General features: G+C 42.9%; 1 protein-coding gene and 1 pseudogene across 3 annotated transcripts in view; both read right to left on the bottom strand.

Moving 5' to 3' along the window:
• Positions 1-25753, bottom strand: part of gig (TSC complex subunit tuberin) — a 162390-nt gene that overhangs the window by 18378 nt on the left and 118259 nt on the right. For 2 of the 3 annotated variants that reach the window (XM_075882244.1, XM_075882245.1), the window contains 7 exons: positions 22582-22756; positions 16709-16859; positions 11221-11381; positions 8574-8620; positions 8295-8478; positions 5664-5736; positions 1403-1670 (listed from right to left, as the gene is read on the bottom strand). In XM_075882244.1, coding sequence (XP_075738359.1) covers positions 1403-1670; positions 5664-5736; positions 8295-8478; positions 8574-8620; positions 11221-11381; positions 16709-16859; positions 22582-22756 — 1059 coding nt within the window. Of the gene's footprint in view, positions 1-1322; positions 1671-5663; positions 5737-8294; positions 8479-8573; positions 8621-11220; positions 11382-16708; positions 16860-22581; positions 22757-25753 lie in introns of all 3 variants that reach the window. The other variant, XR_012888402.1, reaches the window with a different exon arrangement.
• Positions 2447-4892, bottom strand: LOC142784336 (uncharacterized; annotated as a pseudogene).

Raw genomic sequence — 25753 nt, 5'->3', positions numbered from 1 at the left:
TCTCATAAACAGGTCACGGGCACTTAAATTTGTAACGCCCAAACCAAGCAATGCATCACGGAATGCTTGAAAAATCCCTGACAATCATACGAAAACTCAAGATGCTTGTGTTTTTTGACAATCCAGCACACTGGGGTACTACTACTCACCGATTATTAGTGACGAGTATTGCCTATAAGATATTTCATTGTCATATTCTCAGGTTTGATGTAGAACATTATTCTCTGATGATGTTCCACGAGTATGGCAAATATTGTCGATGTCAGAGAACATTTTTGGAGGGAGAGCGCACACAATATTTTAACTAACCATGCAAATGTCCCGCTTTGACCCACCCTGTAACGGCCGACAGGCCAACAGTATGAGTAAATAAACTGGCACCCGTTGAAGACTTGTTCGTTATCCCTGTTGCTCGGTTGTCGAGCTATTCTCAAGGTGGTTTTACCTACTTACACCATAAATGCATTTTTTTCTTCAGATAGGGAAAAGCCCGAAGCACCCACATCGTCTCGTTCTTAATCGCTTGGGGGTTCCCCAATTTGAAATCAGTGTGTTCAGCATCACCGAAGCTGAGGCACTTGTTTCTTATGGTATTTAGGCGAGCGTTTCGAACTGATGCAAAATTGTTCTCAATTAACGATGCCAGCAATAATTATACGATGCATCAGAGCATTTACGATTCAATTTTGGAATTACCAGACGCAAGACTACAAGTTATTATAAAGAAAGTTGCAAACAAAACGAACTTTGCTAAGGCACGCTGGCGGGCTAGACGGTTGGGATTCATCATTCATATTGATATAGCGCACCAGGACAAGGACACAAAAGTGTGTCTCTCTTGTATACTTGTCGTGGTGTGCTATACCCTTATGATTGCTGGAAACAGAACTTTTGCTGTAAGGGGTCGTTTAAATGAAATGTTCCTTTTATTTGGACCACAGAGATTACCTCTTCAAAAAAAAAAGAAAGAGAACAACTGATACAATATTGGACTATGATCCTAATTAGAATAACATTTCAATTCATTTGTGATACCAACATTTTAGCTATTCATTGCTGAGACATTGCCTTTGTAGATGTAAAATGCAGCTATGGGCTTTGCCTTCAGCTTCCCAAGCTTAAATACGCATTTGAAACTGTATTTACCTGAATTCAGTGTGTGCACATGGGCTGGCAAGCTAGTGATTGATGGAAATGTTATGGCTGCTGATAACCATTCTTACGTGCACCCTGCCACCTACAAGCATGATCAACAGCAGTTGGTCACAAGAAAAACAGCATGTGAGCTCGGAAGGCTGATGATGGCATGCATGCTCACGCACCCACAGGACATCCACAAGCAGTTGCAAAGGAAGCTGGCAGGCGAGGAGGAGGAAAAGAGGAAGGTGATGGAGCTGCTTGCCCTGGGTGACGTCGTCCTGCCAGCAGAGGCAGTGGGTGCCATCCTCGCCCGAGCAGGCCAGGCCACCCAAGTACGTGCGACGCGGGTCCAGCTCAGAGAGGCGCACCAGTGAACCCAGCCCCAACAGCAGGGCAGTGTAGCGCACAGAACCATGCGTGTTGGACAGAATGCACTGCTCGCGGCCTAACTGCCCCGGTCCGACATACAGGAGGCCCATCTTGTGCGTCTCGTAGGTCAGAATGTGATCGAACACTCCCACAGATCGATCCTGCACGTGTCAACACAAGTTGCGTCAAGACAGAAGCTGGAGAGCAATGTGCCTGCTCTTCTTGATGAGTGGATTTACCAGTTTCGATATTGTGGTTCCTTTTGCTTTCACAGTTGTATAAGCACACTACAGTATGCTTCGGTAGGAATGACTTCAATTGAAATATATACAAGACTGTAATGCTACAGTATTCAAAGATGAAAACAAAAGGGGTGGGGGTGGGGATGCATATATACAGTAAAGCCCCTCAATAAGAGACACTGACATAAAAAAAAATGGGTGTAAGGGACGCCACTGCGCCCAAGAACAAAACAGAAGTTGAACAGAAAACTAGGAGGTGGTACCGCGCTTATAAGAAGCATCTCATACAGGATTCGTATAGTCGTACAGGTTTTATGGAGAAAATTCAAGAATATCAAGGACTTTCAAGGTCCTCTTTGATAGCTTAATTTCTTTTTTCCCCAAGTCGAAAATCTTGAAACAGGGCTATCAAAATGTCTGACCATTTATTGCAAAAATAAATATATATAGTATCACAATACAAATCTGTAGCGCATGCAATAAAAAATAAATTACCAAATATCACAATCTAAATTGCTTTACATGCATAAAAATCTTCAGGAAGCAGCTCCCCATAGCTGACTACTTAAAAATATCACAATGCGATTCTGCTTGTATTGCACACCATAAAAAAAAAAGACTTAGTTTACCAAATATTACACTATGTTCCTCCGAATGCACAAGGCACAAAAATCCTCCAGAAACAGCTCCTTATAGTAGCTGCCCCCTTAAACATATCATAATGCAATTCTGCTTGTATTGCACGCATTAAAAATGAATGAAGCTTTAGCAAAATACTACATAGATGCAAATTGCTGCAAATGCACAAAGGGCAAAAATCCTCATGCTTGCCCACTTCAGGCAAGCTCCAGTAGCTTTTGCTGAATTTGGACGTGGAGTGAGTGCAGCTGACCAGTCTCCTCCGTTGCCGTCTTCCTGAAGTTATTTGATTTAACAATGTATGCCACGCCATTTTTTGCCTCCACTTTTCCAGCATAGGCATCTGCTGAAGCCATTTCTAGCCTTTTTTTTTTTTTCTTTTCGTCGCATCAACATCTTCCTCTACTTTTCGTGGCATCAACCTCTTCCTCTATACAGTTTGAACCTTCAAGGTCCTGCTTTTTCTGGGCTTCCAGGTATGCTCCATATTTGTGTCTAGAAGCTGACACAGCCATCCTTAGTTCCCTGGAACCTGCAGGACACCACCTGCCTTCTCAACTGCACCACACACAATCCGCACATAGGAAAGGTCCTTGAGATTCTCCACGCACACTAGTCGGTTCACACTGAATCCCCGTTCAACTGTTGCCTGGCCGTGACTGAGCACAAGCAGAAGCTTTACGATGCTCCATAACTCAGAGCAGCTTGAACTGAACTTCAAGAGGTCAAGGTAGAACTCATCCAGCCTATCAACACTCTTATTATATTGCCTAAGCTTATGTTCCTGCTCGTGCAGAAGCTCCGTTAACGCAACCAACATAGTGTCTCGAAAGTGTTCAGCTATTCTACCCGCAGCAACGAGGGCATTCAATACCTTTCCAGACCCCGTAAGGTATTTGTCGGGCTTTCAACACATCTCTCGCGAGTATAGTAAAGAAGGGCCTCTAACAAATGGAAACTTCAAGGGGCTTCACTCTAGGACTTTTTTTGTGGCACTAATCAAAAACTGTTTACATTCCATCCGGAACGGAAACACATCCTTTGAGATTACTTGAGAATTCTTGATGATTTGCTCGACTTTGTAGCCTGTATCCATCTTTTCAAGTGGGACATGATTCTTGGCATTATCAATGTCGATCTTCAGCAAGCCAATGATTCGTTTGCCAGAAAGGATCGAACATTTGAAAAACTTTGTCAGCAGCTTCCTGAGAACAGTTTCTAAATCCCTTGCAAGAAAAAAAACTATAGGTTTGTCTGTCTGGTATATTCTACCAGAAAAGGCTCTAAAGCCATTGCCACACTCAATGCGAAATCCAACTTTGCTGGCAGCAAAGCATCCCAGCTGAAGTCAAACAAATTGTTGAATGAGGCACACTTTGGAAGAGTAACATCTTTTTTTATAGCAGCCTCGATGTACTTTCCGATGTCAGATCACACCACCAATGCTCTCTCAATAACAGAGACATTCCCCAATCACCTGTGGACGACAAACTTGAAAGAAAAAGTGTGCTGGCCTGTAACTGAAGAAAAGCCCCCTCTCTGTGCTGGGGCATCTTCTAAATGTCTGTTCAGATTAGATAGTAGGCAATCAAATCTCCATTTAGTAGCTGAAACTCCTGCTCTATACGTGTTGTGCACTTCGTGAAGTTCACAAGTGCCCAAGTACACATAAAACTTGGTAATGTTCCTGCAAGTGCTCTTGGGGGCCCTTAGGGAACTTCAGATTGACATTAGGATCGTCCATAGATATCTGAAGAATTTTTGCCAGGGGCAATGGCACAGGCGAGCTTAGCAACTTTTCGTAAATGTCATCAGCTGTAGAATGTCGCAGAAAAGCGGAGGTGCAATACCTAGTTGTCACTTTCTAAGCGGAGTCCCAACACCTCACGTGCCCATCCTTTTGCTTACTGTGCAAATAGTCATTTGCCGACTCATCGAAAAGTATGACGAAGAATTTGCACTGCTTTAGCTCTCGCTGCAAGGCTGAAAAAAAAGATCTGAGACCATGGCATGTCACACAGGCACATTTCTTCTCACCACTTCACTGTCTGGGAACATGCGTCGAAATAACTTCCCTGCTTGGGTTGACGACTGGTAAAAGAAGTGGGATGAGAATACTTTCAAAGTTCAAAGAATTTATGTGCCAGTGACAAGCTCATGCGTTTTAGAAGCATCGTTTAGGCTTGGCGACTGCAACGGAGACGCTTTAGTAGAGTGTTCTGTCGACACGGGCATCAGGTAGCTTTTCAGCGCACTTCCTTGCCCCATTTTGACTTCGCCAATATGCTTGGCACTTTTCATGTGTTTTTTTTTTTTTTAAAGCAGCTTCTTCCATAGCAGTCACATCAAAAGTTTTTCTGCAAAGCTTACACTTTGCCCGAGACGGATTCGTCGTGTAAGGTGCAATACAATGCTTGTAGCCATCATGGTTAAGCCATGTAGTCTGAAACTTGCTTTTTCCGGGCATTGTTGCGCATACCACATCACTTGCCCCAAAGGCATGCTCAATCCAAAAAATGCCGGCCGCACAACGACACAACTAGGCTGAGCGCACACACAGTTTCGATGGAGAAAATAGAGATGTGATAGAGATGGGGGCGACTGCGCTCGCAGCCGATACTACTTCCGCTAGCACGAGCGGTGACGTTTTTCGTCATTCACACGACCTGTACAGTGAATGCTGCCTCTGAGACTACATCATCCAACGCTAACAATTGCCAGCTGCCTAAAAAGAGTCAGCTAATTAGGTATAAAATTTGTATGATTTGTTGGTTTCATTTTAGAACTCAAATAACAGAAGTCCAGCATCAAAAACCGTTTTGGTGAACAAAAATACCAATTCAAATTTATCATTCGAGAAATTCAAGGTTTTTCAAAGACTGCTCCAAAATTCAAGGTGTTTAAGGGCCTTGAAGACAGATTTTCGATTTTCAAGAGTATCCAAAGGTTTCAAGGTCCTGTGAGCACCTTGCTAATAGTTATAAGAAACAGGATCTTCTCCCAAGTGTGTGTCCTTATAAAGGTCTTCAGCTGTATAAGTATCCACATGAAGTTGATATATTTATGAAGAGCAATGTCTTAAGCCGGACCCCAGCAAGAATGTTAGAAATAAAAGCAATGCAAGTTGAATTGCATTGCACTGTAGTAAAGCACGACTAGCAACACATGTACTGACCGTAATCTGCAGGCCATACATAAGTGCAAACAAGTTTCAAGTTTACGCAAAGATGCAGATAAGGTATCAATATTAAACGTCAACTTCATTTTACTTACCACATCTGATTCTGGTAGTGGCAAGGCTCTCTCTGCCTGTCCAAGGCTCCGGAACAAGTGCAAGAACACAAACCTGCGCTACCAACGGTGGATGTAATGACGAAGCTGACAGTGGTGTCAAAAAAAAATGCAAACAATAAATTGCCCTCTTAGCTGAATGAACAAAACAAGGGTTGTTGCCGGTTTCATTAGGTACAGGTAGCTGAAATATTTCATGATGTTTTCCTGAGTTCTGCTGCCACTAAGCTTACAAGGTATCAGTCTTGGTAAGAAAACCACAACTCCCATGCTGACGTTTGCTGCCCTTTATAATAAAAAAAAAATTATTGATCTTGGTGAAACTTCGAGGGTTTATGTATATTTGTGTGCTCATTTTAAATCTATAATTACTTTTGTAGCACAGTATGTAGTCTAAAATAATAGCCATTGTATGTGCTTTGAGAGTAACATTTTTTCTGAACTGAGAGAATCACAAGTTAAACCAGCACATCAGAGTAATCTGGAATGAGAAGAGTGCGCAGTAAAAAAAGAATGGGTCATTATAACAAAACTTGTATGTCGAACACTAACGAGTGAAATTTCAGCTAGACATTGAATCCCTTGTGAATGTTCAACATACCATAACATTTGTTCAAACGTGTTTAGAACGTCCATTATCTCGTTTCACCATACAGTCAAAGCCTTCCATAAAAGACACTGATATAAGAGACAAATGGGTATAAGAGACACCATTGTGCCTACAGTAAAATACCGGTTAATAGGAAAATGCATACCTGGTACCCTGCTTAGAAGGGGCATCTCATTTAAAAGACAACAATTGCTGTCTGGAGCTTGCCTCTTATAAAACGCCAGGCCTGCACGGTAGGCGCAGCACAGTCTCAGCGAAAGCTAAAAGAGCAGCCTTTCAGAGCTTTTCAAAACACTCATTGGGTAACTACTGCAAGCACACTTGCTTGGTACCCACTAGGGCATTAATAATAAACGTTTGGGTAGTAAGCTGGCATTCACTATGCTGTTTTTCGTCATTCTTCTGAGAAGCATGGTATCCGCTAAACACTTGCTAGGAATTTTGTGCCAATTGTCCATGCAGTGGCTGAGGACGATGAGGAATTATGGCTGAAGTGGGTATGCGCCACAGTTATTAGGCAAACAAGAACAAGCTTTTGTAATGGGTTGGAGCATTGGACGGCCCACTCGTTACGCTAATCACATTCTGCGATGACTGGTTGTTTTTCGTTGTTGTAAAACGCTTTACAAGTCGTATTAACGCGATTGCTTTCCCAACATCAAGCCTGCCTAAGGCAAGATGATAGTTATAGCGCGAGAACAAAACAACGACACAGAGACAAGAAGGAGACGAAGGACACGAGCGCTGTTTGACAAGTCACAAGCACCGGTGTAGCTCAGGGGTAGAGTACTGGTCTGGCACCCAGTGGACCCGGGTTCGAGCCCCCATGTGCCATTGATGCTTGGTCACGTCTGCCAAAGGCAAGTTTGACAACAAGTTACAAGCACCAGCGTAACTCAGTGGTAGAATATTGGGCTGGCACCCAGCGGACCTGGGTTCAAGCACCACTGTGTCATTGGTGCAAGGTTTTTTTTTCTAATTTCCCGCGATGTGGTTACGGACACCGGCGGCGGACAACATGCAACTACGCGTGACCCGAAAAGCGATCTCATAACAGCTTTCAGTGTAAAAAGGGCTCAACTGTATAAAACATCAGAGACAAATATGATGCAAGCTCAATTGTCCAAACAGGATGGCGGTTGAGAGGAATGCTTGAATCTCGCTGATGTAGTTGTTTTTCCAGAAGTAGGCACTTTCCTACATGCTCAACGTCAGTTATGTTCCGTTTCTCATGAATTTGAACAGGACAGAAGGAATGACAGTACTGTTAATTTTTGCTGGCTTTCTAAGGGCAATGTGAGGTTGTGTCATGTTGCACAGATATCATAGACACGTTCCATTACTTAAATGACTAGGGCCTGATGCAGTATTGTAGGCTGTCAGCGTGGACTGTCTATAATGCTAACCAGAATTGAAATACTTCTACTCTCATATCTTGCCAGCGGTAAGCTGTGGGTGAAAAAGGAAGCATGCTAGGGTCAGCAAGGAAAGACACTGGCAACACTCAGCTGTCTTAACCTGGGCACAGTGATAACAAGAGAAACTGGAAGAGCAAATGCAGAGCAGAGTGCTGGCAAGCATACAGATACAGGGAGGTACCATGGCCAACAATTCATGAGAGATGCAAAGGCTGCAGGGGCAGCAAGATGGCAGAAGATTTTAAAGAGACCATTACCACTTATTGCATGCAACTCAGGCACGCAACTTGTCCACTAGCCAACAAAACATAGTATGAAAAGCTGTGAATATGCCACACAGAAGCAAGGTCCACTTTTTGTGACAGACCTTCTGTATCCACGATCAGAATGCTTGTGGCATCAGCATAAAAACATCATGCCCAGATCTGTTTTCAAGTTAAGTTGCTGTGGCACTCTTTTGTGAGCGTGTGGCACAATGGGGTAACTCTTTCAACACATGCTTAATACTCAAAACATTCATTTTGTTTGCAACCATGCAAACAGTACAAGCCCCGTTGTGGCACAAAAGCAAAACTATAGGTCCACCTTGGATTCATGCCAGAACGGTAGATGTCCACATAGGCAGTGGTTGTAGCGGCTCCACTGTCTGAGGCTGGGCTCACTCCGGATACAGTATGGCCTCTATCCCTGTAGGAGCTAGCAGGGGCCGCTGCTGTATGGGACCAGCCTTCCAGGCTCCTCCTAGCAGAGTGGCTTCTACTGCCCCAGTCTGCAGTGGATCAGAGTTCAGCTCAAAGGGATCGTTTAACTGAAAGGCTAAAGAAAGGGCACAGTCATTGTAAGAAAAAGATTCACTGTACAAACCTGGTGGTGGACGCTGCAGCTGGCTTTCTTCAGGAATGCTGTCATACCTGCATGTCCACAAGGCCTGTCCATCATACACAGTATTCAAAAGTAGTCTGCAGTCTTCAAGGATTCAAATGTGAGAACTTAGCCTACACAGCACACATACCTTCGTTTCGACCGTCATCTGTTTGTGTGCCATCAGCATTTAATTAGTTTGCAAGCTTACAACAGAGATAACATTTCAGACTCGTGAAAAATGGCATTGCTCTCTCATGTTCTGCTGCATTGCTCTGCTGTTAACAGGTCCGGCGAGCACCTCATGCAACAGTGTTGATAACCTGGTACATATGCTGCAAACCGAAGAGGATCCAAATTCCATGATTACCTCCACTGCCCATAAGGTTCTGAAATTGGCCAAGGTGGAAGGCAATAACAAGCAGGCGAACAATTTTCTCAAAAGACGGCCATCTGTCATCATTCTAGGTATTCATGGGTTTTCGCACTGCTTGAAGAAAGTGGCTGCCCAACACGACGTTGACGTGCTCTTTTCAACACAGTAAGTGCCATATGTCCTGCTTTGCAGAAGCGCCCTGGCACTAATGAGTATGCAAAAAGCACTCGATGCAAGATGAAACACGGCATGCAGTTTGTGCCCTGTACACAGAAAACTGTGTACCACAATCCATTCGCGTGTGGACGGTGTCATACTAAACAATGGTGCCGATGCTTCAATATAAGGCTTAGAGAGCAACACAGCTCGCTAAAAGGGACAGCTTACTCCCACCTTGTGCTACATTGCCGCAATTGCAAATGCGAACCTAGGCTATCAGATACTTCTGTCATTTCTAGACACAAGGATAAGCTTACTTGAGAGATCCCTCTAATCAAAAAGAAAGGTGAGGCGTGTCAGCCAACCTTCCCTCAATCTGCTAAATAGATAATTTAATCCTTCACAGAAACCTGGTGTCGTACCCGAGTGACTTTGATGGCGTTTTTTCGTTGACTTTTGTGAGGCATCTGTGCAAGTGTGGCAGCATGTGCACCTTATGATGTGGTTTACATTTTCTACCTTCTTTTCTAATAAATTTCAGTTTCAAGTCGGTACTCGTGGTGTTCGCTCTCTCTCTTTTTGTGTGTCCTCATTTTTGGTGCTGAGTATTTATTCCATAATAACATTACCCTCAGTGACCGTATACATACCGACATTATACAGTTGTCTCGGGCAACTTCACACAGTTGAAGTTTCGATGTAGCATTTCTAACCACCATTAATGTGCTTGTTTATACAATATTTTCTTCTATACCCGCGAAGGCACTTACACGTATTGCATAAAATAATAATAAACAGAGTTTCCTAAATATAAACTAGAGGGAACTCTGGAGCTAGTGTCTATGGGAGCAGCAACGCACGGCGCTTCAGCGAACATGCAAATGATGGGTAGTACACGAATTTGCCTAATTTGCATACTTCTAGCATCGTGTGTGTTCTTATGGCTTGGAGCTGTTTTCTCACGAAACAAAAATCAGAAAATGTTCAGCGATTGCGCTTCACCACCTTAATTTTTTAAGGTTACCATTTCAAATCAGGTCACGAAGTTCAAAAGAGTTTGTTCTTTCTTTTGAAGCAAAAACAAAACAGAGCAATAAACGAAGCCACAAGTAAGATTCGCCGCCAGCAAGTACAAAGACAAGGCAAATCTGTGTACTACCCATCATTCCCATGGTCGCTGAACTATCGCAGCGCCAAAGTCCCCTCTAGTTAATTTTAGAAAACTCCATGATAATCAATGTTCAAAATATGACATACATCTGCCATGTGAGGCAAATACAAAAAATTATGCATTAATAAAATAGGCTCTACTGAGTATATTATTCATTTAACCAGAATCAAACAAGCAATTACATCATGACATCAGTCCAAACTGTTACGATGAAACGAAAAAAAAGGTATAATTGTTAGTGGTGGCGTTTCTTTGACATCTCTCAAGATCATGTTCACTGCCGATACGATCAGGGAAATAATTCCACGGTTCGCTCAAAGTAGGAACAATTAATTAAATGTAGCAAGTGGGTGTATGAAACATTTCTTCGGGTTACTGAAATGCTACAAATAGACAGGGACAAAAAACAGACAGGGCAAGTCCTTGTCATCCTGTTTTGTACTTGCATGTTTTAGTGGTGCAGTTAATTGAAAAGACTTAAGTAAATGCCTTAGTAGGTCCATACAGCCGCTGTATATTAATGAATCGGCAGTGAAAAGAACAGCCAGGGGGCAATAAAATGTTCTTGTATATATAGAGCTTGAGTTAAAGAGCTTGTGGAAAAAACATAGCAAGCTGATTTGGTGACACACAAGCAGGGTGGTATAAACAAAGGTTGATGTGATTTGACATTTCAGATACTGACGAGCATACTATTGTGTGACAATGCTAATCTCATTCTGTATTTTTCTGGTGAGAGAAATGTGCTGCTTACACATATTTAATAAAATCTACCGTGAAAAAAAAGAAGAGGAAGATAAATGGAGGCCTTACTTGCAGATGAAAAAAAAAATTATTCCTGGTGTTTTCCTCAAAGCACTACTTGGAAAAGCAGGAGCAACAGGGTTGGAGAGACACAGCAGCCTACATAGCCATGCCCTGTGTGTAGGACAGACAATGCTTACCGCTCACACCGAGGCAAGTCCTGAGCAGGCACCTCAGGACTTGAGTTAGTGCGACGCAATGGAGACCGCTCACTGACATTGGCAGCGCGACTTGCTGCCTCATCGTTTGTGTCCACCAGGTGACAACGAAAGATGGCCGCAACATCCGGCAAAGGAAAATCCTGTAATAGAGCCATACCTTAATTTCTTCGCAACCCACTCAATAAACCTAACATACAGATCCACATCTTGTATGCTACCACTCACATTCACAGCACTGATGCCTTCAAGAATACAGTGTCTCTAATAATAAGCATATAACTAGATGGCGCACACAAAATGACCAGTTAATTTGGTTCTTTCGGCCTTGGCACTTGCCTTAGGCTACCGGCCACGTGGGGCATGCCAGCTGCCTATGTTGCACCCTAGCGCACGAATTGATGCATAGCATCATTGAGTAAAGAATGAGACGCCTCCCTGCTCGGACATATCCTCGCACCCCTACATACTAAACACTGTGCATAACACACAGCTGGGAAGAAAGATGTACAGCAATCGTATCAAAAAACGATGCCGAGACATTAAGTATCCGATATATAGATACAATAGACCATAAAAACTAGAATATAGGTCGAACTAAAAAAAAAACAATGAAGTGTCAACTCTCGTCTTATATACCAGTCATTGGCAGAAAAAAAATTAAGAAGTCTCACAACAATGGGTAGCTGAAGTCAAAAGCCTCCATTGCCATCGTGAGCATCAGCAGCGGCACCATTAGGCAAGGCCTAGAGTATTCTAGTAACACCATTTTGCCTCGGTAATCTAGTGTCAGTCTGCTGTTTTCTTTATTTCCTTCAGAAATGAGTGGTAGTCGACGGCAGTTTATGATCATCATCATCATCATCATCAGCCTGACTACGCCCACTGCAGGGTAAAGGCCTCTCTCATGATCCTCCAATCAACCCTGTCTTGTGCTTTCTGTTTCCACGTTCTACTTCAAACTTTTTAATCCCAACTTCCTGTCTCCCCTTTGTATGTTTGCCTTCTCTGAGAGTCCAGTCAGTTACCCTTAATGACCAGCAGTTATCCTGCCTTTGTGCTACATGCCCGGCCCATGTTCATTTCTTCTTGATTTCAACTATGATATCCTTAACACCAGTTTGTTCTCTGGCCCACTCTGCTTTTTTTCTTCATTTTCCTTTCCATCACTCGCTGCATCATCCTCTTTAAGCTGGACCCTCTTAGTGAGTCTCTAGATTTCTGCTCCGTAGGTAAGTACTGGCAATATGCAGCTGTTATATACCTTCCTCTTAAGGGTTAGCGGCAGATTACCATTCATGATTTGAGAATGCTTGCCAAACATGATCCACTCCATCCTTATTCTTCTAGTTATTTCACTCTCATGGTTAAGCTCCGCGGTTACTACCTGTCCTAAGTGGACATATTTCTTTACAACTTCTAGCATCTCTCCACCTATCGCAAAGTGCTGTTTTCTGCCGGGAATGTTGCACAATAGTTTAATTTTTTGCATATTAATTTTCAGACGTACTTTTCTGCTTTCCGTGTCCAGATCTGTAATCATGGGCTGTAATTCGTCCCCCGAGTTGCTCATCAAGGCAATGTCATCAGCGAATCGCAGGTTGCTAAGATACTCTCCATTAACTCTTACCTCCAACTCTTCCCAATCTAGGGCCTTAAAAACCTTATGTAAACACGTGGTGAATAGCATTGGAGAGATCGTGTCTCCCTGCTTTACACCCTTCTTTATTAGGATTCTGTCACTTTCTTTGTGGAGCACTATGGTGGCAGTTGATCCACTGTACATTTCTTCCATGGTGTTTATATATGCTTTGTCTATGCCCTGATGCTGCAGTGTCTGCATGACTGCTGATATTTCTACTCACTCAAATGCCTTCTCATAATCTATGAAGGCTATGTATAATGGTTGGCTGTATTCTGAGCATTTCTTTATTATCTGATTGATAGTTTGAGTGTGGTCGATTGTTAAGTAGCCTGTTTGAAATCCTGCTTGATCGCTTGGTTGATTGAATTGTAATATTGTCTCAGTTCCGTTAGCAATTACTTTCGTAAATAGATTGTATTTGACAGAGAGCAAGCTGATCGGCCTGTAATACTTCAAGTCCTTGTCTTCTCCTTTCTTATGTATTAAGATGATGTTAGCATTCTTCCAAGATTCTGGTACCGTCCCCGTCAGAAGACACTTCGCAAATAGGGTGGCTAGTTTTTTTTAACACCTGTCCTTCGACTTTCAGAAGATCTGATGTTACCTGATCCTCACCGGCAGCTTTGCCTTTTTGCATTTTCTCCAAGGCTTTCCTGACTACTTCCGTCATTACTGGTGGGATGTCGTCTGGGTTACTGCTAGTTCTTACGTTATGATGGTGGTTGTATCGGCTACTGTACAGATGTATGTAAAATTCCTCCGCTACTTTAACTATCTTATCCATATTGGTCATTACTTTGCCTTTCTTGTGCCATAGTGAGTACATCTGGTTTTTGACTATCCTAAGTTTCTTCACTGCTTTGACGCTTCTTTCGTCATTTAGAGCATGTTCGATTCTCTCCATAATATACCTTCTTACATCAGATACCTTAGGCTTATTAATCAACTTCGAAAACTCTGTCAGTTCTATTTTGTCTCTTGTGTTTAGGCTTTTACGCTTTGAGGTTTCTAAATCATGTTCTTCATCTCCTGGGACGGCTTGCATCCTGTTTAACTACCGTACCTCCAATTTCCAGTGCACATTTCTTAATGATACTCATCAGATTATTATTATTGCATCAGAACTAAGGCTGTTTTCCTCAATAAGAGTCTAGTATTCGTTCTGAAGCGAGAATTCGAATTCCTGTGCTTTTCCTCTCAGTGCTAGCTTATTGATTGGTTTCTTGCGTATCAGTTTCTGTAGTTTCTTCAAGTCCAAGCGAATTCGGCACCTTACCACTCTATGGTCACTGCATCGTACCTTGACAAGCACATCCATATCCTGCACAATGCCTGGGTGTGGTACTTTCACCATTAGGGCTCCTCCATGTCCACTTATGGTTCACTTGTTTTCGGTAGAACGTATTCAAGATCCGTAAATTATTGCGTTCCGCGAATTCTACTTATTGAGTAGCCTGTTTGAAATCCTGCTTGTTCCTTTGGTTGATTGAATTCTAATGTTGTCTTATTTATATTAGCAATTACCTTTGTAAACAGCTTGTATATGACGGAGAGCAAGCTAATCGGCGTGTAATTCCTCAAGTCCTTGTCAATTCTTTTCTTATGTATTAAGATGATGTTACCAACGAGAGAATAGTATACTGTGTCTTTACTTTATTGAAGGCTGACTTTACGTCTTCATAGAAGCGTTCAATCAAATGATCATCATGGCTCAATATAGGCACGTAGGCCTGTACCACCTTCATCTTTTAGCTTTTGTTAAGCTTAATTATGATACTTTCTACCCTCTCACTGATGCTGTAGTATTTCTCTATGTTGCCAGCAATATTCTTGTGTATAAAAAACTCTACGCCTAGTTCTTTTCTGTCAACTAATCCACAGTAGCACAGGACGTGTCCTTTCTTTAGCACTGTATAAGCCTCACTTGTCCTCCCAACTTGGCTGAGCCCATTTACATTACATCTTATTTAACACCTTCCAATTCCTCGAATAGAACAGCTAGACTAGCCTCACCAGATAGCGTTCGAGCGTTGAACGTAGCCAAGACCAAATTTGGAGACTCCCTCAGTGCAGTTTTCTTAGATATTATCAAGACGGCTCAACAAATGTCCCTCAGCTCTGCCTGGGACGAGTACAATCACTGACTCTATCAGACATTACACAGTCTTTTGCATCTCATTTTTAGCCCCGCAGGTGAGTATTGTACGGTTCTGCCAGAAATGACTTGCCAGATTCAAGCAAGAGACATATACGATAGTTCCTTAATGCATGCTTAAATACCTCTACTTTGGCATTTTTGCACTGCGTTCGCCCTGTAGTGAAGCAATGTGAAATTGAAATCTCCCACCTCTCATGTCACAGCCACTAGGCGCCAACAGTGTGCAATATTCTAGTGCAAGCGTTGGCAACCTGTGGCCCATAAGGCAGTGTTATGCGATCTCCAGAACAGTTTTAGAGCCACCCTAGTCATTTCTTCTTTCAAGGCCGACATGGCAAATTCTAACCTTAAGGAGAGATGCTATTCGAAAAGAAAGTCTGCTCAATCTGTAACCTAGGCAAATTGAATGTTTACTGCATACATAAGCTTCTATGCTCAATACAAATATGTAATCAGTTTTATAATAAGTTGCATAGTTCTTGTTTTGTACCATGACAATGTGTAAAATATAGTTCTTTGTGAACACACTTTTTTTTGCCACTAAATGTTTATACTTCTGAGCCACTAATGGCTCATGTTGCTCCACATTAACTGTTGAATGCAAATAACTAACAAGAAAGTACTTATAAAACAATTTATTTGACAAGAAAAATTGTAATGTTGGAAGTCTTGAATGCTCAGACAGTACTATTTGCTTAATTTAGGTTGGTAACTAATTGTATGGGCAATATAAAGTATTAAATGAAATACTTGCCCTCTTCACATGTTAAGGAATATGTAAGCAAAATTTCATACTGACCTGGCTATCGAAAGCACCGAAAACATAATGTCAAGACTCTATAAGTTGCCCAAATGGTGCCTTGAGAAAGATTCATTTTAAAGGTATAAGTCAAAGCTCATTTATATGGCAAAGCTATGTTTTCTAAAATGATTTCTTTCATCATGACAGCTTGAAAATTATCCTTACTTTGAGCATGTGGCTTTGGTGAACGGCTCATGCCGTTCACCAAAGCCGCATGCTCGAAGTAAGGATAAGTAAGTGGCTGCTTGCAATGGCAAGCAGCCAGGCGACAATGTACAGGGGACTTTAGTCAGTGAGTTATTTTTATTTTTAGGAGCCACCTTATGCGCTTTGAAAGTGAATTTAACCTACTTAGAGTTTAATTAGTTTTCCATTTCTTTGTTGTGAAAGTAGCAAAGCTAAACTTGTGAAAGCAAATAACAAAAAAATATGTTATTTAGGGAAAAAATGTGTTTTTCGACTAGCATGTCTCCATGGAGTTAGACATGAACAAAGAAAGATCAGTTACGGTTTGCATTCCTCCACCACTATGTGTTGGTCAATGAGAGATCTTGATATAGATAATTACGAGTTGGCTAAGAATGTTCAGCATCAAGAACGACATTGAAAGAGTTTTTTTTTTTTCTGTCATCTACTTTTGTAAACTTGCCCCTTGTGACATGCACGCTGACAATAAGCACAATTTCTATTCCAGTTTTGCACAGTATTGCCAATTTACTAAATTTTTTCTTCCCCTCCCTCCCAAGACTTGACTGACTGTGCGAACCCCCACCATGTCGACTTCGTGAAATTCGGCCCTCCGCTTGAAAAGGTTGCTCACCCCTGCTCTAGTGTGACCCTTTAAATGTCAGGAAGGAGCACTCACAGTGCTGGTGGCTGCACGAGGAAACAGGTCATTCTGCAGGCGCAGCAGCCAGGCAGTGTTGCCCGTAGGCCGCCGCACCAGCACCTCAGCCCAGCCACAGCACCAGCACCCACACACATGACGCAGCACCAGCCCTGGTCGGCCACTTACTCTGGATGAATAAGGAAGGCAGGAATTACTCTATTGTGATCTTAATTCAAGGAAAAGAGTATCTTTTTTACATTTTGAGCAAAAGCAACCAAGATGCCACCATGAAAGGCTAACATTTTAAGCTCTTGAGGGAAGCTAGATACATGCTCTAACTGTATACAATCCTGCTTCAGGCAAGGCAAGATTACATTTATAATCCGTGAAGCACACACAAAATGCAACAGCCATCTAGAATTTTATCAAGATAGCATTTAAGGAACTCAAAACTGGATTTGTTGTGTTTTTGCACTTAGTCCATGTTGTGTTTTGCACTTACAGGATCGTTATCACCAGAAACCCACTGCATGCTACTCACGTCTCTCAGGACTCTAAATAAAGTTTCACCATGCATCCATCAGGTCAACTCATCCCATTAATCATTTTTAGCTTATGGCTAATACAAAGCACTGACCATCACTGCAACTCATATCCTTATAGCAAGCGCAGGTAGGAAAAAAATCAGCCAACTTTCCGTTTCATATTTTTTTAGCTTCAGCGCAACTTTGTTGCATTATGCGCATGCAGCCACATTATTCTCAAGCCAATGTCATTGTACTTAATGCTATTACTGTGTCAATGTCATTGTACTTAATGCTATTACTGTCATCAATATGTGTCATCAATATTGCTGCTGAATAGAGTTAGAGAACTGAGCAAAAAATCTAAGAGTCTCTTGCACAGTTTAGGCTGCGGGGGCGATTGGCAGGTCAGCACTGTAGCAGTTAGTTCCAGCCAAAGGAAACTCAAAATGTTTTGCTTAATCTGTCCATTCTCTATTCTCTTCTATTCATTAAGAGCAGAAGGAGGAGAAAGAGGTGGTAAGGGGTTGGGCTGTGGAACAGACAGGGCGAGCAAACACGGATACAAGGAAGTGCAAACAGGTACACAAGAAAGCAGTCATGACGCCGCAAACATGGACTAACAACTGAAGGCGCACACAACAGCAGAAAATAAACAAGGCACGAGAACTTCCCTGCGCATGCACATGCAATATGTGAACCTATCAATGAGGCACCCGTGGGAGTGAAGGATAACTGTTAATACATTCGATTTCATCTTTATGCAAGTTAACAGTTAGCTCATGCATGTGCCACCGCTATTATCAATATACCATGTCTCAATCCTCAGACACATTTCTCGATTTCTATGCCGATACAAAATTAAGCATACATTTGTGGAATGCAAGTGAAAACCAAGGAGAAAGGTTCTGCAGTAGTGCCCCTCTATCAACTTCATAACAAGGCATGTCCAACAAGGCAATGTGGTTGAAGAACCATTATTAGGGGTGTGCAAATACTCGAAATTTCGAACATTTTCAAATAGTGTTTGCTGTTTGATTTGATTTGAACTGAATTTTTTACTACTTGAGCTTTCGAACTTCCTGAAGACAAATGCAGTTGATGTTCAATTAATAACGACCCCTTGAGATCTTGAATATGCTTCAACTCATCACATTCTTGCGTGGCGGTAAAGCTGCCTTTCAGGCTCTGCTATGGTCGAACTTCTTAAAGACAGTAAGATACGGTACACGTCCGATTAAAAGTAGCCCTGTCAAATTTGCAAATGCTTCACCTTATTACAATTACGTGTTGCAGCAAAGCTGTCTTTCGTATTCTGCTTGTATTCAACTTAAAGGGGCACTGAAACACTTTTTTGAGTAATCATAGAATGAATTCACTGGGAAAGCGTATTACCTCACAAATTGTACGCCATGAAAATTTTAAGAATCCGTCCAGTACGAGTGGAGTTACAAAGATTTTTCACACGCTGCAATCCCATTCTCTCTTCTCTCATCCCGACGAAAGTGCTAGAAGCTGAGCATTCTGTTTGGCGCTCTTTGCCCTTAGTCGGCCTTGCGCCATTAAACTCTAAAAAAAAAAAAAAAAAATAGAAGCTGAGCAGGGAGGGATGGGAGGGGCAAACAAAAAATGTCACTCATGACTTGTGACCTTGAGCATGTTTTTTTCTTTTTTTTCTTCGAATACGCGGTTTTTTCAGTGCGATCACGCAAACACGCGTGGACAAGCGACAACATCTTGCGGCGACCTCTGTAACAACCGAGCGCGCCATGTTCAAATCAACCAATGGCTGATAGATAGGCTTACCGGGCTTATTTTTCGTGATTTGTCGAGAGAAGAGAAGCTGTCTTTAGCTGAAATTGATAATTTATTGTGAATTCCAGGCCGCGTGCTGCGCTACAATATTTTGCTCGCCTGTTGTCGGAAGCCTCTATTACCAGCCTTTTCTGACCATGCTCAAAAATTGTTGCAGGGCCCCTTTAAGAAAACGCTGGTTCCAACCAACCGCCTCAATTCATGATGTTTTGGAGCTAGAATTTGGGCAGGAAGTCCGAAAAATAGGCTGCTGAAGATTTTTAGCATACAAAATTTCAAGTGTTCTTGTATGTTGATGTTTGTCTACGAGGCAGATTTGAAACTTTTAACTCGAAGGGAGCAAAACCTTGTCCGCCACATCTTTTGGGCTTCCAAAGAAGTTGAAATAGGAGGAGAGGCTAAGGAAATGCCCTCTTTGCTTTTCACTATAATAATGATTGTTCGGGTTTACATCCCAAACACCCCATATGACTATGAAAGATGCCGCAGTGGAGGGCGCTGGAAATTCTCACCACCTAGGGTTATTTAACGTGCACATAAATCTAAGCACATGGGCCTCATGCACTTTCGCCTCCATCAAAAATGCAGCTGCCACGACCAGAATTCAATGCCGCAAACTGTGGGTGAGCAACTGTGTACATTAGCCACTAGACCACCGTGGTGGATTCTTGCCTTTCACGTGGAAAGCGTTGTCGTCAGCACTTTGGTAGCATTTCATGTACTTATACAATATGGCTTTTGCCTTACCCCATTCTTGATAAGACAGCTATTAAATACCACCAAGCCAGGGCTCCCTTAACCTAGAAAAAAGAAGCACTTTCGTGGTGCCATATCTCATAAGAATATGCTTTGGAATTCCCTTCAACTTTTTTCCCTGCGATTTTGCTTTAAACTATTTCAAAAATATTTTTAAAAATATTCGAAAAGTATTCGATTCGATTTGCACTCACACTTCAGCATTCCTTTTGCACTCGCACTTTAGTTTTCGAATTCGCTTTGCACTCAAGATTTTGCTATTTGCACAGCTCTAATATGGTGTCAGCATCATAACCCAGTGAACTGACTCATGAGTCTACTCACTTGGACTCGCTCAGATCAAGCCGTGACGTTGAATCTGAGTGAGTAATAATTTGGTGAATTTGAGTCCGAGTGAGTCCAGTGGAAGCATATTTTCGGATGTGTGAGTCCGAGTGAGTGTGGCTAAGAGAAATTTTCATGAGCGTGAGTCCGAGTAAGTCCAGAGCACAAGACATATTTCTTGAGCGAGTCTGAGTGAGTTCCATTTTTTTTTTTCCCTGACCTATGGTCCTATCTACTCATCTTCAGCATTATCAGCCTTACCTGGAATCACGTTTGTGTTCACGTCTACTCACATCTATTCCAAAGCAGTATTGTTCATACACCATTTCAATAATTTATTTGTCAGAGGCATGAATTATGCAGGGGGATGCCTGTTACACTCGACAATATACTTCACGACCAACATGTTCACTACACACTCTGCACATCCTTTATTCTCCGCACCACACATCCAATATGCATAACTTCTTCCTCGTACCCTCGTCTCTCTCCTCCCGTATTCCCGCGCTCGCAGGCTTCTGCCCACTCAGCACTCCCACCATCTTGTTCCTCCACTGTCAACAACACACAGCCTCCGAGACTCGCGCCCAACCCTCACTCACTCCCTACTCCATCTCACCTCTCACATGCCTTTACCTCCTTCTTCCCCCCAGCCGATTGTTTTAGGGAAGTTCTTGATAAATGTATTTTATGTCGTCATCTCTTTCAAGAAAAATGTCCTTACTCATTTGTAAGCACTCATAACTCTTATTCCAAGGTACTACAGTGTACACCACTTATAACGTAACTAGTTATAGTGCGGAGTCGGTTATAATGCGGCCCTTTTTGACTCCAGTTTACCCTCCCATAGAACCTCATGTATACGCATACGGCTTATTGTGCACTCCCCCAAGATGAAAGACCAGTTATAATGCGGTTGCCAGGAAGTCATTGTGACAAAGGCAGTAGCGAGTGCACTTCTGAAAGGAGGTGCGCTGGGTGCGCCGCTTGGAGCGAGCGACGAGGTCGTTACGCAGGAGAAGGGGACGTGGAGTGAATGAACGAAGAGCAGAGTGAAGAAAAAGAAAAGGAAAAAAGACCGTCGCACACTGCCTGGGCTCGCTGAGAAGGAGAGTGGTTGCCTTGGCGACAGATAAGCTTTTGCACAAGCGCGCGGCTCAACATGGCATCTGCGATCCCGTCCTTATCTACTACGCTTAACAGTTTCTTGTCGGGAACAGCATCGTCGTTATCAAGCTCGCTACTTCGTTTTGCTATGCGAGCTTTCGCCTTTGCTGCCAGTGCGCTGTCATACGTAAGCTTGGCAGGTTTTCGGCATTGTTGATTTCCCGACCGCAAACTTCGTATCATGCACGCTGTTCTTGGTTCATTGTTTGATGCAACCTTTTCAATGCCGGCAAACTTCCCGCCACAACATACAGAATGGCAGGGTAGGCCTAATCAGCGTTGGTTAAGTTTCCGTAGCGGTCGCGTGCTATCTAAGTTGCAGTTTGGTACAGAATCAATGGAACGCTTTGCGGTGGCTGCACGTGTTGGAAGGAATACATAACGTTAATGAAAACAATGGTGACACATGTAGCCCTTGAATAGTGGTTCACAATTCGACTGCGATGTCTTGAAATTTGGTGCGCACTTGTGAAATCGAACGATTGACGCCTTTTAGAGCGTGAAATTTGGGACATGATTCGACATAGTTTCAGTGTGACGCGCATAATCGAGGCGGCCTGAGAAGTACTAGTAGGCGAATTTTTGCAATGGTGTTTTTCTTTTGTTAGACCCCCTCTTTTTTCGTGTTCATTACATTGGCAATGCTTGTCTTTCGACGTAAATTTTTTTTTAACACTCATAAATTTAAATGGCTCTAAGCACCACACATCGCATGCTTTGATTCTCAGACACACGAGGCTGCATGCTCAACACGCTTGGCACAAATTCAACTCTTGAAAAGGCTGTTTTGGTTATAATGCAGCACCGCTTGTAGTGCGGATATTCGCGACCCCCACAGCTTACGTTATAAGCGGTCTATACTGTATATGAAAAGGTGCCAGGAAGAGCACGGAATACAGGAGATATTGGTGTTAAAGAGCATTGAAATTTTGGTCGAGCAAGCCACGGTTCACCGAATCACGAGTACGGGTGAGTGATATTTTGGCAACTTTGAGTCCGAGCGAGTTCAGTTGAAAATTTTCCTGAGCGTGAATCTGAGTGAGCCAAGCTGAGGAAAATTTGGGCGAGTCTGAGTTCGAGTGAGCCCTATGTACAAAATTTATTTTATAAGTGAATCTAAGTGAGCTTCACAATTTTTGCAAACTTATGGCCAGCAAAGAGGACTAAAGGACGTGCACATATCACAAGGACCACATGTGTTAATAGGGTCAACATATACGAAGAACTTTTGCTAGTGTGCTTCCTTCCTGGCCTGGCTGATAAAAGTGAAACAATATTGGCACTGGTTAGCAAACAAACACCATGTCAGAAATTTGAGCTCACACACGGCGCTCAAGGCTAAGGTCATCCTGAGTTACTGGCAGGGGACGTAACCCAGACGCACGACCTGCAGCTTCTGACTGATGCCTTCGTCGCTGCTGCTGCTGCTGTTGCTGCTGCTGCTGCAAAGGAGGCTGCTTATGCTGATGCATACTCATTTCCTCCCCAGGTCCAGGTGCTGCACAACATCAAGAGAAGAATTTTCAAGCACTGCAGCAAAATTGCAATGGTGGAATATACAGGATGGAAAAATTACAGTGCAGATTTGAAATAACTTTACCACATAGTTACATCAAGGAGTTCCCTTTCCCACACCCGTGAATGGTCTTCTCTCTAATTGCTGTGCCACTGTGATAAAGCAGAACATTTTTTCTGCGAGACTGATGGGCCAGCATGAGCAAGCGTACACTGAATTTTACACTGAATAAATACTATGAAAGGGGCCATAGCAACCTATTTTTTATCATCTGTGTTATTGAGGCTAAATATTTGAGCATTCACAAATAACCTGGTGAAACTTTGGCACATTTGATCAACCACTTAATTGATAACGGAATATTTTTATCAAAATGCACGGGGCGCGAGAGTCGGGCAGCACTGGTGCACTTTTGAGCCGTGACGTACCACCCAGCATTGTGAATGAGAGTCGGCATTCTGGTATTGTTCCATGGTCGGCTATGCATTTTGATGCACTCCAATGTTACGGATAGCAACCTTGCACACAGCTCTCGGATGAATTCCGCGAGTAGCGTTTCCAGTTTGGGGTGCACTTCAATTCGTCCACGAAACGAAGTTTTTTTTTTCTTTTTGGATGTTGCAGAATGTGATGCCCTGCTTTTGGCTCCTCCAGTATCAGACGCTTTTCTCTGACGCACCGAATGCCCGTTGTGCCCCGAGGTTGACGTGTGCTTCGGCATACTCGATAACTATTTTCGTAAGGGGGGACATGCCTTTGGGAACCAACTTTCTTGTTTCTGGTTGGATCTTGATGAAAATTGACACAGACACAAAGAATGGCATCAAATGATTTATTTGTGGGGTTTAACGTCCCAAAACCACCATATGATTATGAGAGACGCCGTAGTGGAGGGCTCCAGAAATTTCGACCACCTGGGGTTCTTTAACGTGCACTCAAATCTGAGTACACGGGCCTACAACATTTCCGCCTCCATCGGAAATGCAGCCGCCACAGCCGGGATTTGATCCCGCGACCTGCGAGTCAGCAGCCGAGTACCTTAGCCACTAGACCACCATGGCGGGGCAAGAATGACCTCAAAGTGCTCCATAAAAATTTCAAGGCAATATCGCAAAAACTTGATGAGAGACAAATTATTTCTTTATTGAACCCCGTGCAGAGGCTGGAGAATTTATAACATGACATAAATAGTTGGTGATTACTGCATGTGCAGCCAAATGTGTGCTGAAGGGGGCTGCATATTCAAAATAATCTTTTTGCAACACTAAAACGAGTATTTAATGTTTTCTCTAGCGATGCTGGAAAGAGCAGACTTACACTACAAACAAGAAGTCCTACGAATAATTCTTGAAGAAGTAAAATGAAAAAAAAAAAGATTGCAGCCCCCTGAAGCACAGTTCAAAGAGCGTTACAAAACAAACGGAATCAAAGTGATTGCCAAGATAACTGCTCCACGAGTGAGCATAATGCTAAAAAACAGAATTGAGAAAACTGCATTTAAAGTTTCCCCTTTGTTCTTACATCTCTCAAACACAAAAATTGTGATTTTTGGTTTACCTTGTGCTTCGGTACTTTGGTGTCGAATTTACCATTTATGAGACACCATGTGCATGTCTCTGCAGCCAGGCGAAATTGTCACAACAGGCAGCAAGTGCTAGTTACTGCTCACCATCATTAACTCAACTGAATAATATTCTGTGTTAAGTACGCAGCTGCTGAGTACGCAGCTGGTGGCCCTGGGAGATTTCTTATAACTACACAGCTGTCTAACTACACAGCTGTCACCTGTCTGCTTCAATGGCCCCTAAAATTACAATTGTAATTTATGTACAGTATAGACCGCCTATAACGTAAGTCGCGGGAGTCGCGAATATTCGCACTATAAGCGGTACCACACTACAGTAGAATCTCTATCATACAATTACAGTTGACGCGAATTTCGCTATATGAATTTTGCAGTTGCTTCGGATGGACTACATTATATAAAATATGCCGTGATTCAGTGTTATATGAACGGTTTTCCCAGCAACCGCGGATGACACGAACTTCGACTGCTGCACGCGGGCGGTGCAACAAGGTTTGTCTGTGAGAGGAAAGCCCGTTCCCACTTGGCTTTGAAGAGAGCGAATGTGGTAAAACTCACTAAAACTTCCCTCACTTCGCCGGTGGAATTGAGGCCGGAAAACGATGCCGCGAGATCGACGTGAAAAAAAAATCGGTCCGGGGCCAATTTTGCCGCCACGCAATAGTAAATAGCCTTTCTGGTATGGCTTTGACTACACCAGCTGTGCTAGCTCTCAAACCACCTGATGTAAACAACCAGCCTATATTCAAGATAGCGGCCAAGGCGTCCGCGAGTGCAGTAACTTGCGCCAGCGCAATCGCGAATTACCCGCACAGAATGACAAAGTTCACGATCTTCAAAAAGACGTGTTCATTGAGAGCCTGGTTTGGATTATGATTGCTGCGAACATCGGGAAAAGAAGGTGCAGCAGCAGCGAGTTTGCATGCCCTAACGTGTCTCTCTTTTGCACTGCCAGCTGAATCTGTGGCCGCCGGTGCCGATGCGTCTGCTCGTGTAGATTATTCCGACGTATCTCCTGAAACAACGTTTTTTTGTCTTTTGCACTTTTTCTTTGTCCTTTGCATGCATCACTAAAACTCAGTGGGGATTTTAATGCTCAAGACTAAATTTTCATGTGGCGAAGATGGCAGCGCTAGCTTGTATATGAGGGGCAGAACGAATATGAACATTTTCGACGGGTGCGGACGCAGTTTCGCGGCTGCTGTGGCATTTTTACTTGAATTCCCGAGTGTGAATTCCCTTGAACTGTTTTTTTTTTTCATATCAACTTCGCGGTGCATTTTTTTGGCTGCTTAAGCAGCGAAGCGAGTGAATTTTCAATAGTTTTGCCACTTTCGCTCCCTTTGATGCCAAATGTGAATGCGCCTTATAGCACCAGCAGCATGAGTGAGGAA

The sequence above is a fragment of the Rhipicephalus microplus genome, chromosome 2 (assembly GCF_043290135.1).
Source record: "Rhipicephalus microplus isolate Deutch F79 chromosome 2, USDA_Rmic, whole genome shotgun sequence".
Lineage (NCBI taxonomy): Eukaryota > Metazoa > Arthropoda > Arachnida > Ixodida > Ixodidae > Rhipicephalus > Rhipicephalus microplus.
Note: the sequence above shows the minus strand (reverse complement) of the source record. Positions and strands in the feature narration are given on the sequence as shown.